We start from the raw sequence: 16,542 nt of genomic DNA, 5'->3' as shown, positions 1-16,542 counted from the left end.
TTGAAATAAAATAATCTAAAAAAATGTTTAGAAATCCAAATGAGTATAAAATTATACAAATGAGTACTTTCAGAGTACAGGATTTGAGAAGAGTACGGTTTGCGAAAAAAGAGTACAAAACTCAGTAAATGAGTACAGTTGGTCACCTTAATTATGGGGGTGATACGAACCCGACAAATCTGGGACAGATTGCCCATGAAGGATTCCTGGGAAACTGTTTGTTCAAATTCAATTCCGGGTCTCCTAGAAATCTGGTAGATTGATGCCTTAACCGCCTCGGACATCTGGCTATGCATAATGGCTGTATGAAAAGACTCTTTTAGTATCGAAAGGACAAAGAAATCTAAAAAAAAAAAATTATCAGGAACTTCATATACGTGGACTTCTATTGGGAAACTAACAGCTCATTTGTCCTCACTGGACCAGGCCTTCTTACCGAGGGCGGGAGGGTTTAGAAGTTGGAACTTTATAATTAATTTTCTATGGAGAATCAGAAATTTATATTCTCTGCCTCGCTCAGTAATACTTGATATTGTCACTCTGGCTTAACTGGTAATTATTTATAATAATATATGATAATGGGAGTATATCCTCGGAAAAGTTGCAGCAGCGGAAAATGAGTACTAAGCAACAATAACCATCTTACATAGTTTTACTCTTTTTTTTTTGTATAAATAAGAACATTTATGCGTGATTAATCTTTTCGTTTCGATTCGACAAAAATTTTTATTGTGTATTGAAAAAAATTTTTATTTATCAATAAATAATTCAGATCATTTTTGTAATGTGTCCATAATCTAAAAATTAGACCGAATATGTACTGTATTTAATTAAATTACCCCGGTACATATGATTTTTCTAATATATATATACTATATATATTATTTTGCTCTTTCTACCCTGTGGGCACTAACAGGCCTCTTTTAGCAAGCCCATTATTGGTTCGGCCAGGCCCACAATGGAGCGGCAGGGTGGTGAGGGTCGGGGCCCAACATATCCGGACAAACCACCCCCCACCCCCCGAAAAATTCCTGGGGATTTTTCTACCCGTTCAAATTCGATCTCGGTTCCTCCAGAACGGCAGGCTGCCACCTTGATCGCTCGTCCATCCGGCCGTCGATTTTTCTAATATTTAACTCTTGACGTCCGTTTAATTATTTGTTGAAGATCTATATGCAAATATATATTAAATTTAAACGAATAAAGAAAACTTTGTTCAAATGATTTAATCAAATAATAATAAAAATAATAATAAATATAATTATTTTTGTACAGTTACCACCAGGGGTCCAAGAAACACTACTGCTTGTAAATTCATAAAATCTGCTGCAAAATAAATAGAATGGCCGGACCTGTTGTAGATTTGCGTGATTTATTGGAATCAGAATTTGATCAGTGGTTACAAGAAAGCGGAAGCGAATATATATTTTTAATCGAAGTAAGATGATATGCCAATGTTTTATCTGTTATCAGTTTCTTTTGTAAAACCTTGTTTTGATTATGACGTAGATCGAAGCCACGCCTACCCATGTGATGCAATGTAGTTGTCAATTGTCGGCAACGATCGGGTTGTAAACAAACCCTCCAAACACGATATTAATCGAGCGAATATTTGTTAAACTTAATTTTAAATACAGTAAAATATTTTACCAAACGAATTTGAATTGCTAAAGAATGATTAAAAACAATAAAAATAAATTAACTTTAATTATACGATTTTATTTTTATATTTTATTTCTTTTTAATTAAATAAAAATAATTTAGTCATTTGAAATATATTTCTTTAATTTCTATTTAAAATTTCGAATATTTTTTTTTCTATTAATTTCAAATGACCTACATAATATATATTATTTTATGTAACAGTTTTATTTATGAATATTTCAAATGTATGCTTTTATTTTGATGAAATTTTTAGTATTCTTTTTTAACAATATCAGTAAAAAGTTTAACTTTAATATATGAATGAAATTTTAAACAATTATTATACTGTATATTAAATATGATTCTAATACACATCATCTTCATATGCCGTATCGTGTCATCCCGACATTGGTGACCACCTGGTGCAGATTAGTGTGGATTAGTTTGCACGCCAAGTGATGTCCTGGAGGAAATTAGTACCAGAAGGGGTTCCCCGTTTCCCACTCTGATGTTATGCGAGGAGGAAGGCCTTCCGTCTTTTTAAGGGTAACCGACCCCTATTTGGGCAGACAGACAAGGAAAAAACCTGGAAAACTCCATGTGGCCAGCCCGTCCTGGTGAGGTGTGAACCCTCGACCAAACTCCCAGTGTTTAGCGATGGAACTGCTTGGCCATTGGTGGGCCTAATACACATCATAGTGTTTACAAAATAGAAAGAAATTTTTTGTTTTACTCATTTGTACTGTAATATAATATTTTCAGATTTCTTAAAAAGATTTTCCAGACACATTCAATATTTAGTTGTATGAAATTCCAGAAATTTAAAAAAAAACAAAAAAAACTCCAATTATTCTTTATTACGTAAATTTATATAAAAATATAAATTAGTCCACCCAAAACTATATAAAAATTAATTACAAAATAATCTTTTAATTTAAAATAATTATATATTTTAAATACATTTAATTATAACCTAACCTAAACTTATAAAAAAAACCAAAAATATTAAAAATTCTTTCTGGATTAAAAGATTATTTTTATATTAATTTCATAAAAATGTCAGTTTTTTTAAAGGAAGACTTTTTATTAATAATTTTTTCTTATTTCTAAACCTTTCTATTCAATTAGATCAGTTTGGTGACAACTATCAAGCTTAATTAATCTAAATATACCTTACATTTTATATACCTTATCAATAAAAATATAAGATAATATTGAAACAGTTAAAAATCATCTCATCGAGGCCATTAAGTGTCTTCTAAATTTTGATTTTAAATATTTAAAACAACATGCAAGTGATAAAATATTAATATACCATAAAAAGAATTTATTTGAAAGAATTAACTTTTAAATGTTTGAAAACAAATATGTTTTTTAAATTTATACTGATAAATTTATTTACTTTTTTATAGAAACAATTTTTATATAAATTTTAAATAAATGTAAGATATATGAATTGAATTATTCATTTATATTATAGTCAAAAAAGTATCAAAAACTAAGATACTGTTCTTGTTTGTTGTCAAAGATATCTGGTTATTCTAGTCTATGTTATCGAATGTATCAATAATTGTTAATCTAAATTAATAAATCTTTAGTAATTTGTTTTTCTGTAGGTTAGAAGAATATCTACCATTATATCTTTTTATTTTACCAGTTGGTTAATAATTTCACTGAAGTAATTGAAACTGTTTACAAAATTTCTTGTTATAACTTGATTTCAGCCTTTTCCAAAGTTATGAAAATTAAAATAAATATTTATAAAAATGTTGAATTTCAAGCTTTCAGTATTTTTTCTTGTTTGTATTTCAGTTATAGGCTAAAATTTTGTAAATCTCAATATTTTTAGAATTTTATAAAGTTATAGAAGAAACTATATTTAAATATTGATTGAACAGTGTTATCCAGATTTTTTACATTTTAAATTATAAAGGTTTGATTGCTATTCTATTATTATTTTTTCTTAAGTTTTGCAGATGTTTAAATTGTTTTAAAATAAAATATACTCAATTTGTTTTTACATAGAAGACTTAATATAATACAGTCTGGGAAAAAATCCAATTTTCTTTTTGATGATTTGTTTTGATCTAACACAGATCTAGTTGTTATGAATGTATGTAAGTCATATTTTTCACCCAACTTTCATGTTTTTGTGATTTATTATTTTCTTTATAAATGTTAATTTACTTTATATCTTAAGTTTATGACATAAAAAATGCAGCATGTAAATACACAAAAATCAAATCAAGATTTAAATATAGATTTTCATATGGCTTGTTTGAATGAATACTATTAGTTTAATTGGTTTCTCAAATTTTTTAAACTGACTTTTGAGATCTGAAGCCAATCTATTTTTTAGTATGCACTGTTTCTTTTTTATACAGTTTTTTGCACAATTTTTGCACCAATTAATAATATCTAGTTTTCATCTCACGATAAAGCCCAGAATTGATGTACTCACAATAATTTTGTGCCTAATCTCCATATGGCATTTATCTGATTATTTGTTCCATCTGGTAAAAGCTCAATTAATTTTAATGTGTTTCTTTATAAATTAGAAAATTAGTTATACATTTTAAGAATCTGTTGTAGTTAGGTTGAGTTTTCATTTTTATAGTTGTTATTATTTTATCATCATTATTAGATATGCTAGAAATATCTAGTTAGAATCTAAAAACATAATATTGTTTAAACTAAATTGATCATAAAGTGGTAGTGTTGGCTTGTTGGCTTTAATCTTGTACAATATTTCATAAAATCAATGAAATATTGCATTACCAATTCTATTAAATTCACATTTTCCATTAAATTTTATAATAATAATAATAATAATAATAATAATAATAAATGGAAAATGTGATTTGCTGATGATTACATTAAGTGATCTTGGATAAATTATTCATTTTTATTTACAGTAAATAAAGGCAAAATAAACCAGTATCCAGCACAAAAATGTAAGATAGCTAATGTTTTTGCCATGTTAAACAGACATCTCCAGGCTAACTGACCACTGCAGCTGTTAAAACAATGGGGATTTCTGTATACATGTTAAGTGGAGTGACTTAAGAGAAAGAAGGGGAGAGGGATGTAAGATTATAGCTTTGTAGATCAACTTCCACTGATGGGGGAAAGGATTCTACATCATGAAAGTTTATAGCAGAATTTTTTCTGGTAGCCCTGTATATAATTCAACTGCTCTAAATACTTGAGCTATTCCTTGTGGGTGGTGCTATGTTTGAGATGTGCACAGTCAAAATGCAAGTCATTGTCGGGGTTGGAGACAAAGATAGCCAATGCAATGCCTTCACAATGGAATTTTGATGTTCTTTGAGGTGGTTGTTTAAAGGTTCTGCTGTAGTACCTACATATTCGAAGTTTCAGTTGGTTCTGTGATCTGTAATGGAGATAGTGTATATGCCTGATTGAAGGCATGTATATGGACAGTCTTTAGCATTGCAGAGGAGGGTGAAAACCAAGGAACTTCTTTGGATAGCTAAATGAAAATTGTTATTTCTGGATATTTCCTTGTACAAGGTGGTTAGACTTCTGTCATACCACCTTGTATACAGAGGTATACAAGGTGGTATGACACCTTCAGTCTTGTATACAGAGTCCTGGGAGTGAGTGTTTGGCATGATGGAAATGACAGAGGAAATATGGTGGATTAGACCTTTAATGGTGTGTGGAGAGGAGTCATGTAGTCTAGCATACTGGGCAATAGTTTGGAGCTCCTTATCCCTTTCTAAAGTATCAGATGAATGGCTGAAGGCTTGATAAATTAGGGGACAGAAGCCAGCCATCTTGAAGATAAAAGGATTGTGGGAAGGGCAGAGATGAAGATAAGATGATGTGTAGGCTTCCTATAGACTTTAGCTGAGATATGTCCATTGGATAAGGAAAACTGGAAGTCCAGGAAGTGAACTTCCTGTTCTAGGTAGCAACAGAGGTCATAGAGGTTGGTGTTGATTTTATGCAAGAAATCTTGAATACCAGATTTTTTCTGTCATACAATAAGAATGTTGTTGACATAACATGCATATAGGAGAATGTGACAATTGAAAGTGGAAAGGATGAAGGTCTCAAGCTGCTGAATGACTTGCTTGCATAGGGTGCCTGAGAAGGGACTGCCCATAGGAATGTCCTACCTTGCAGAAAAGTTGTGCTCTTGAAAGCCAAAAAGGAAGTGTGGCATAAATCAGTGAGCTCTACGATGTTGAAGTGGTGCTTTGCCGAATCTAGAATGTTACTAAGAAGGAAGTTATGTAGAGAGACTTTTATTGCAGATATGAAGGAAATCATATCCAATAAAGTAAACATGCTCTACAACTCCACTGAAAGAACTAAATGTTTATTTCTCTCCTTAGGTTCAATTTCAGACACACAACTATCACAATATATACCAAGAACAAGAGGGGAAGTAAGTTTCCCACTCTTTTGGATATACTTCTCCTCATGTCTCCTCTTCTTACTCTCTGAGCCAAAAATGCTCCCTTTTTGTCCTATAGGCCTGCACAGATGTTCCTCATCTAGGTCCCTTTGACATCATTGATCCCTGGAGGGGGGACTGGGATTCTACAACTCAACCTTTCCAACTGTGACTGCTACTTTTATTCTGTTTACCATTATTTTCATTGTCTGAAGAAGATAAAAGTTGTTTTGTCAAAAGTACGAGGGAAAGTCAAAATTATCTGCACTTTATTTTTTTCAATTTATTTACACAAATGTAGGGATTGAACAAATATGTCATATTTCTACATAGTGTCCTTCCTTTTTGATGCACTTGGTCCAGTGGTCCACAAATTTGTATATTTCCTCCATGAAAATTTTTGGTTGGTTGCCCAACCATTTATGCCTTGCTTTATGAATGATTTGATAGGCAGAACTATGACTAATCTGCGAAGAACAAGCTACATTGTCAATGGTAACTCGCTGGTTTGTCAGTACCATTTCTTGAACTTGCTGAATTTTCTTGTCAGTGGTGGAGGTTGACAGGTGTCCTGTTCTCTCTTCATGCATCATGCTTATCCATCCACTTTTAAACTTCTCAATCCACTCATACACACTTCTACATGATAGAGCACTGTCCTGTATTGTGTTGTAAGCCTCTGATGAATTTCAGCCCCTGGTACATTTTCTGACCAGAGAAATTGGATCTTTGTTTCTCCTTAATGCACACTGCTAGCAGCGTGGCCATATTTAAACTGAAACAGAAGCAATAAAAATGACACCATCAAGGTCAAACTTTTATAATTTGACCACAATAGATACCCTAAGCATGCATGTGCAGAAGGCAGTTTGACAAACCTAACAATGTGTTACAGTAAAAGTACAAATAAATTTTTGACTTTCCTACATACTTATCAAGTAAAGTTCATTTGTATTTTTATGCTTATTTTAGTCTGTTGAACATTAAAAAAATAACTTCAAAAGAAAGGGTTTGAAACTTATTTTTATTAAGTTTATACTGTATTATAAATTATTTAAAATTTTTAAATATTTGATAACAAATTTATTTATTTTATTATAGTCCAATAATAAAGACAAGGGAGTTTCTTTGGTGTTTCTCCTTGCCAGTGAATATGAAATACAACTATCAATACCACCAGGTTAGTGACAGTATTTTATTAAGAATAATTAGAATGACAAACTATCCTGTTCAAAGTTAAAAATAATTTTAAGTAACAAATATTAATATTATAACTAAATATTTTAGTTAGAATTATGTTAATTTAATTATTATTAACTTTGCAAATTATTATTTAGATTTGCAAATTTAGACTGTAAATTGAACTACTGGAATTTTGTGTGGATAATCCATGGATTACTGTGTTTAAAAGTAAATTTGGAAATGGATGCAGGTTATACAATGATGTGTTTTATCAATTGTTGCCAGTTTTAACTTCCAATTATACGCTCGTTAAAAGAACTTTTCCTTTGATAAACTTACTAAGAGCATCTTTAAAAAGCATGAATAGTCCCTTGCACTGCCAACACATTTTTGTAACTACCAAAAACAAGTACTGGAATTTCATGCAGACAACCTGAGACAATGTTATACTCTGAAGAAAATTGTATGAACAAAAATAAAACCTTTATATGACCTGTCCTACTAAATACCCCATGCCTCCAGGACAGCCATTGAAAGCAAGATAATTAATAATACAGTCAAACTTTGGATTTTGAATGCCTCACTTTTTGAACAATTCTGTTCACCAACAAAATTTTGAACTCTCATTTGTCCTGGTTACCATACTATAACTCAGTTGCCGAACAAGTTACTCAGCAAGAGCCAGGATGGCCGATCACAGATGGCCAACTCCCTAAGCTTCCTATGTTAAAAAAAGTCGACAGCCTGATCAATTAATGAATCAACATCCAGATCCTGAGTGAGCATTAATGTCAATTTCTTTCACATCATGATGTAACATCAGCCTTTTTGTCTGATTCAAAGAGTAAAACTAGCACATTTATTATTAAATTAATATGCCTCAATGTCCTTATTTTATTATAATATAATTTTTTGTCTACTAGTACGTATTTTTTCTATTATCAGGACTTATTAGACTGGCTTTACAGATACTGCAACACAGTTTCACAGATCAGAAATTTGTTTTATTTAATATACCTGGACACATACATAATCTTGCGTTTTGGACTCATTTGTCCCTCATCAGCAGGTATTTTTGTTGTACATTCTATGTAAATTAAAAACGATAAAATAATTGTTAAAAACACAATATTTTACATTTCCCGACAATTTTTTTTTATAAGCAAATACACCAACAACTGGTGTAAATGATCGGGCTAAATTTTGGATATATGATTATAGATTAGAAATAAATTTGGCACTAGAGTTAGGTGCCATAATAACTGTCGATAGTTATATCTTAGTCTTATATATGCTGGAAGAGGAGATCGGACCAAAGGTCCGGGTAGTGTAACTGGCAACGTGTTTGCATGGTAAGCAGGAGCTGCGGGTTCGAGTCCCGTTTCGGGCTGATTCTTTTCTTCCAGTTTAATCTAAATTAATTAATTAAATATTATAATTATTAATTTTAATAAGAGATGGTGCCTAACGCCTAACTCTAGTGCCAAATTTATTTCTAATCTATAATTATATATCCAAAATTTAGCCCAATCATTTATGGCAGTTGTTGGTGTATTTGCTTATGACAAAATGTAAATACTCATACATTGATTAATTATTAATTCATCAAAAATGACATAGGCAGAAGTAACAAAAAAGAAAAATGAAACTGTTCTGAACAGAAGAGTAGATGAAGGTCAGTTTAGGTGGTGAGAGTTATGAAGGCAATTTGCTAGCCACATCAAGGAGTGAGAAATGTGTTTGATATTCTTGCATTTATAACATCATTTATGATCTAAGTAACTAATAAAAATTGATATAGGGATTTTTCTGCTTTGTATTTATCAAGTAAGTGTAATTTTTCGAACATTTTTACTTTTTCCAAAATTATGATTTATAAAAATTACACTTAAGCCACCACTAAACTTTAACAGCTTAGTGGTGGCTTAATGATGGATCATAAATGACATTATAAATGTCAGAATACTGAATATCTTTCTACACTTTAAAGTGGCCAGCAAATTGCCTTTATAACATGACCTGTAAAGTTTCACCACATAAATGCTGTTGTAACCATTTTAAGTTTCATTAATACTGTACTACTGCTCTTGTCGAATGAATGAATGAACTTGGAAAAAGCTTATGGTTTCTCAGTACTGTAAGCTTAATTCCAACAATAAGACAGAAGTTTAATAACATTAATATGTATGACAATTAAGTGATGATTGACAACTTAACCAAAGTAGTGTTTTCTAATAGATAAAAAGTATTGTTTGGCTTTTTACAACCTGCCCTCCTTCCCCCATTCATATTTTTGGTGTCTTTATTCGACACCTTCGGTCAAAATTCGTCCTCTGTGAAAGTATTTGAACTGATTCTTTGTTTTAGTTTTAAATATTTCATATGTAATTAATTCTTTCAAAATATTGACTTACATTTTCTTTAGGTTAGTTATGGATGTTGTGGATGATAGCATCTGTTATTTAGAGTCTGCTATTTAGAAGTGAATATAATAGATGTTGTATTTGAAGGGTCTGGGGATTATAAAAAACCTCGTTAAATAGAGGTGTCTGCTATTCGGGAGTGTCCATTAATGGAGGTTTCACTCTATTATGATTTCTTGTTTACAGTTCTGACATAACTTTGTAATTGTAGAAGTTTGTAGCCAGAAAAGATTTTCAGAAGCACTTCTCAGAGTGAGAAAATATCAAATTTTAAGTTGCCTTATATTTTTATTTTCTAGCTTTAGGTTAATTTAAGTTTATTTACTGTTTTTATTATCTTATCAAACATTAGTCTATATCATAACTTCAGTTTGTTCTGTTGCCAATAAATCAGTCCCTACTGTTTAAATAACTCTAGCACTTATAGAGGACATCATAAGAAGACTCAATCCAAGAGTAGAACAATTTCACCTTATGTCTCAAATTTGCACAGCACATTCATACATCACTAAACTCAATGGATTTCATTTTGGAACCCCGATTAAATTTGCGGTTCCACAATGAAAGTCTGGAACTCCTGGTCTAGATGCTTGTGTTGGTAAGATGCTGTTTCTGTTTTTTTGGTAAGCACTGCAGTTGAATCTAAATCAAATACAGTCAAACCTGTTTTTATGCGGTCTTTTTTTGTGCGATTTTTTAATGCGAATTTTTAATTTGTGCGGTTTTTTTTGTGCGATTTTTTATTTGTGCGGTATAGTTGGCGACTAATCTTGTGCGATTCGTCATGTCTCACGTTGACTTATTATAGCTAAATAAACTTATTATGGCATAAATAAACTTATTATAGCATAAATGAACTTATTATAGTAATATTATTGCATGAATATGCAAAAAATGAAATAATTTATTTTTTAAGTAAAAAAAAACCACCTGGACAAAAATATGTAAAACAGACGATAGACAAGACGATGCAGTCAAGTGCTGACATCTGTTGTCAATAAATTCTATTTCGTATGGTTTTGAGTTATTTTCTATGTGAGACTTTTTTTATGCGGTCCCTATTGACTGCATAAAAAAAATATTTTTTTAATTGTGTTGCGAAAACTATTTTTTATAGCCACTTGTGAAGTTTCGTGCGATTTTTTTTTATGTGTTTTTTTTTATGTGGTCCCTATCCACCGCATAAAAACAGGTTTGACTGTAATTTGAATAATAATAAAAAAACTGTGTTAATTGACATTCACGTAATATAAATGGCATCCAAGGATTCATGTTTAAATATGCTTAAGTTAAATTAAATAACAAAATTTATTAATATAATATTATATATAATATTAATATTCATTAACACTAGGTAGCCAATTAATTAAAACTAAAATTAAAAATAAAATCAAAATTAATTAATTTAAATTTAAATTAAAGCAATTGAAACATAATATTTTGGAAAGTGTATGGATAAAGTACATGTCTGTCTTGATTTATTTGGTTATATTTCATGCAGGCAGTCCAAGTTGAATCTCTGTTTATAGCACTTCTTTGTAAGGTGTTAGTTTTGGTTTTGTTAGCTGTGATGGAACATTTTTCTTTTAATATAGAGATATAGAATAGATACAGTTATAGATAATATAATATTGCATTTGTAGGCATTTTTATGCATGAAATACAGCTAAAATGGTAAGAAAAAGTGCTTTCTTTTGGGATCGAGAATGGATTAATCCATTTTATATTGTTTCTTATGGGAAAATTTGTTTTGGTTTTCAAACAATTTTTAGGAATGAATTAAGTTGAAAACCAAAGTTTGACTGTACATAAATAATAATGAAAATCAATTATTTTTAATGAATTTTAATCTAAGGTGTGCCACTAACAGTAGCTAATATTAATAATAAATTTGAAATATTGAAGATCCCACATCACTAACAATAATTATGACCCAAAATTATTTGTATGGTCATAATTGTTTGAATAAGAAAATTAATCCTTGAGACTTTATAATTCATGTAAATATGCAAAATACTTGCTTCTATCTTCCTTTCCATGGTCTTTGAAGGTTTTCTTTTATATTTTATCCTTGTCATTCGCTCTAACACAATAAGTCCTAAGTCATTCGCACATTTGGACTCGTCAAGCTGAAACAATGGCTCTAACACAGTAACTTCAGTCCAGAAATTTCAAAATTTCTACTTGAAGTCCTAGCCTCAGCTGTCTCTCGGGCACTGGACACTGTAATGTCTCTCTCCTTTTGCCATTATCCTTCTTCCATCACTAGTTTAAAAGTGACCTTCCTTTGCTTCATATGCCCTCAGGTAACTTCACATATAATGTTGGTAAATTCTAGGAAGTGGCCCTCACCTCCAAGAAAGAATAATTAGATTAGAAAGTTCTAGAAGGGAGAAAGAACAAAGATCAGGTAAAAAGTATACAAAGAAGAAAAGGACAAAAACAGACAATACAGCATACTGCCACAGTGTGTTGCATGGACACAAGATGGAAGTGAGGAGCAAGAAGGGCTTTCCAAATAAATAATGCCCTATGATCAGTGCAACATTCGAGGAAGGTGGTTTGAGTCTAAAAAGGGTTGAAATTGGACTCTACAAAATGTAGATGCTCCACAGAGATGACCAAAAACGTTGTAGAGTTTAATTTCAACCCTTTATGGATCCAAACTACTTTGTTTGGGTGTTGCACCAATCGTAGGGCACCAATCACAGTTATTTATTTGGAGAGCCTTCCTCACTTCCACCTTGCACCCGTGCAACACACCCACACTTGATACCCACTTGTGGATTGCACTTTTTAAATTTTTCAACCATAATGCCACACTACCCTAGTCATTCCATGCTATAATGCACCACGGAACTCATGCCATAAAAATGTTTTTAGAGTTCCATTACACCTTTTGTTTTTGTCTGCCTTTTGTTTCAAACTTTTGTTCTTTCTCATAATCACGATCATTGAATTCTGTTCTGAATTTTAAATTTTTAAATGTTGAGAATGTTACACTGCATATAGTAACATTCTGTTCCAAATTTAAGATGTTCATTGGCGTGATGATGACAGTTTTGTATTGTTGAAAGTACTTGCATTATAAAAAGGATTTTAATGCAATCTGGTAGTGTGTGTATCTAGTATTATATAATATTTGGCATAGAGTTTAACATACTATTTGTATTTTTTTAGACTATCCATCTACTCTTAGTCGATTTGTTGTGAAATCATCTCCAAGTTTACTGAAATGGTGCAATGCAGTTAATGAGGTCAGTTTAAAAAATTAATCATAAAAATTATAACGTACAGAAAATTATATTTTATTTAAATTATTGCTTTCAATTAAATGCTTTCATTAAATTATAATGATTTGAATTATTATATATATATGTAACATTAATTGTTCAGTTATCAAATCAAATTTGTAATTATTAAACAGTTGTAAATCATACAGTCTGACTAGTATATTTGTTATAAAATGAAGAATTTAATAATGTAGATATTATTTATTTTGAAAACATTAAGAAAAGAAATTATTTAAATGAAATTTGAACTTGTAATTTAGATATATTCAAATAGTCACAATAGTTGAATTGGTATGATCATTTATGCATAAGATATTTATAATTAGTTTGCAAATTTCTGAAATTTTTGCAGAAAACATATTTATTTGTATATTCAGAATAGATGCTTTCGTAGAGGTGTTTAAGAAAATAAATTATGATACTTTTGATGCTTTTATATACAGGTCTTTATAATTAAAGTTCCACTTTGAATTGGCCATAAAAGGAAAACTACTGGACAAAATGTTATCAAACTTGGTATTAGTTAACAGGAAGTCATGGGATTTTATTTTCTGCAAAAAAAAAATAGTTTAAAAACTTACCACCAGCAGGGAATGGCACTGCATGTAATATTGTTAAACAAAATAAGACATGAAGACATTGATTTAAAATGAAAATGAACAATTTAGCAGAATTGGAAAATGTGATACACCGACATGTCCATAACATTCCTCCCAATATGCTAAGGGTTACTGTTGCAAACACAGTAAGGTGATTTAACTTGCTTTCAGAAAATGGTGGACGCCCCTTGAACATGCTTTGTAACACGTTTTAGAATGATTAAAAACATTTTCAACTGATGTCTTCATGTCTTATTTTGTTTAGCAATATTACATGCACCGCCATTCCCTGCTGGTGGTGAGTTTTTGAACTATTTTTTTTTGCGGAAAATAAAATCCCATGACTTCTGTAAACTATTACCAAGTTTGATAACATTTTGTCCAGTAGTTTTCCTTTTATGGCCATTTCAAAGTGAAACTTTAATTATGAATACCCTGTATATGAATATGAATGTAATCAAATAGTTTTTGGTTTTTACCTTGTTGAAAAGTATATACAGTAATACCCCAAACTTACGCAATAGGTGGGACCAAGTGATAACCGTGTAAGTCAAATTCGCATAAGTCGGGTATAATTTCGCACATAAGTACATACAAATTATTTTTAATTGAGGCCGGAGACTAAAGAAAACAATAATTTAGAAAAAAAGGTTAATAAAATCTTAGACAATACTTATGTATAACAAATTATAGTATTAAAATTGTAAACTGAAGTTATTTTGATGTAGAAGGCTTCATAAAATCGAACAAATTCGTATGACAGCTCAAAGATTGTTTTTCTCCCTCAAAACTTCCTCGTAGCATGCTAATAATTTTTAATTTCTCGTCTTGTAAAAGAAATGCGCTTTTCATTGGAGTCTATATTTTCTAAAATTTGTAACCTCTTTTTAATTGAACTCTCTTCAATTGAACAGTTGCTCAAGTCTTTGTAGATATAACAAACACAGAAATAAATAACACAAAATAACTTGTAGCTATGCGTTGATTTTGTGCGACATGTCTGAACATATAAGTTGAACAATAGTGTGGAAGGGAGTGAGTAATCAAGAGTTGCATGGTGCTCAAACAAAAGACAAATTGACGAGATTTGAAAATTGCATAACTCCAGGTTCGCGTAAGTTGGAGTAGCATAAGTCGAGGTATTACTGTATAAGTAATTGATAAGATGTTAATGATATTAGTAAGAGATACATTACATTTAACTATGTTGTCAAAAATTACAGAAATTTATAGTTGTAAATTTTAGGAAAATTTTTTTAAGATGTTTTTTCAAATTAATGTTGTTCTAAACCAAGGAATATCAAACTTTTTTTTGAGCCACCATCCCCTTTATTCCATAAACTTATACCAAACACCCCCAACACTCCTACCTGTTTTTCCTTGTGTGAGAAAAGCTTGGAAATATTCTTAGAAAAACTTTTTTTGAACCTCACACTTTGTGTCCTTACTGTACTGTATATTGTTTTCCATATCTGGAGACACTTAAATGCAATGTTTCTTCTTATCTGTTTTAATGGATGAAAGGGACTATTTGGTCAGAACCCTGACTCCAGTGCATCATTGCTGTCCCCTTGCTTCTTATTGCCCCCTAGATTTATTTACTGCCAACTTTGGGAACCAGTGTTCTAAACTAATATAATTTATAAAATTTTATAATTGTTATAAAACTTTAAATAGGCTATATATATATATATACAGTAATTGTAGTTTATTAAATAGAAAATAATGAAAAAATGATTGTAAAATAATTATTAATATTATTAGTGTAAATAAGTGGTTATATTTATTGATTCTAAGATATGATATATAGGAATACCCTGTTTGGTGAAGTTAATGCATTGCAGAAAATTATTGGATTAATTGAATCCTCACTAATTGGTGAATATATTAAATAAAAAAAATGATAATTTGAAAAAGATTTTTTTTACTTAAAAGTAATTAGACTGATTGACTTAAAATGGATAATAAAATCCATAAAAAACTGCAAGAGAATGAAATGGAAAGATGCTGTAAAATCTAATTTTTATTACTTTATTTTGTAACTAAAGTTTTAAATGTTTTTATTAAACAAGAAAAAATTATCCAATGTTTTTTGATTTTGTCTTCTCTTCTGTTTTTTTGCATGAAGCTCTTGGTATCACTGAATTACATTTTCTTATACTCCTCATCTGTTAATTCTGCATTCTTTACTTGGATTTTTGTTCAAACTTAAGTTAGAAGTTGTCTTGACTACCCTAAGGATTTATCAAGTTATTATAAACGCTAAAAAATGTTTAGACAGTTCTGGTCATCAATGTTTTTAATTCTTCTCAAGCTTAATAAGCAATATGCAGCCAGAAATATGTAGTTCAATGTTTTTTCTTAAAATTTATTTTAAAAGTTTATTTATAAATTCACTTTTATGTATTATGTTGGCAAAGATCACATTATAGTTAATAAATCATTGTGCATTAATTGAATTCTCTGACACATATTATAAACCACATTCAGTACTGAATGTGGTTTATAATATGTGTCAGAGAATTCAATTAATGCACAATGATTTATTAACTATAATGTGATCTTTGCCAACATAATACATAAAATGAATTTATAAATAAACTTTTAAAATAAATTTGTACTAAATGAAGTTATAAGCAAGGTATTCCTGTATTTGTATTTAAATAAAAGTTTTCATGATAAAAATAAAATGTTTTTCTCAATTAATATTAACCTTCTACTTAATAAAAATTTTAATCTTTTAGTATATAGCACAAGCAAATTCCCCACTTTCTCTTTCTGATATGTTAAACAAGTAAGGCTGTTTTTGAAATTAACTATTAAATAACTTTGCTAAGAACTTTACTAAATATAAATTAGTGATTCATTTTGTAAACTGAAAAATCAAAAATAGATGTATTATTTTTTAGCAAGTTTTTCATTTTACAGTATTTTAATTAGTCCCTTTTTTGATTCTGTTTTAAAATTGCTATGTA

At 30.1% G+C, this 16,542-nt stretch overlaps 1 protein-coding gene across 1 annotated transcript in view; it reads left to right on the top strand.

Moving 5' to 3' along the window:
• Window positions 1-1,297: 1,297 nt before the first annotated feature.
• The window catches only part of LOC136982700 (uncharacterized), a gene marked incomplete at its 3' end in the record, with an annotated part of 79,432 nt that continues 64,187 nt past the window's right edge, over window positions 1,298-16,542 (top strand). The window contains exons 1-4 of the mRNA XM_067279274.1: window positions 1,298-1,438; window positions 7,172-7,250; window positions 12,856-12,932; window positions 16,312-16,361. Coding sequence (XP_067135375.1) covers window positions 1,343-1,438; window positions 7,172-7,250; window positions 12,856-12,932; window positions 16,312-16,361 — 302 coding nt within the window. The remainder of the gene's footprint in view (window positions 1,439-7,171; window positions 7,251-12,855; window positions 12,933-16,311; window positions 16,362-16,542) is intronic.

This window comes from Centruroides vittatus, unplaced genomic scaffold, assembly GCF_030686945.1.
Source record: "Centruroides vittatus isolate TY-2023 unplaced genomic scaffold, ASM3068694v2 contig_862, whole genome shotgun sequence".
Taxonomy (NCBI): domain Eukaryota; kingdom Metazoa; phylum Arthropoda; class Arachnida; order Scorpiones; family Buthidae; genus Centruroides; species Centruroides vittatus.
This window is presented reverse-complemented; position numbering and strand designations above follow the sequence as displayed.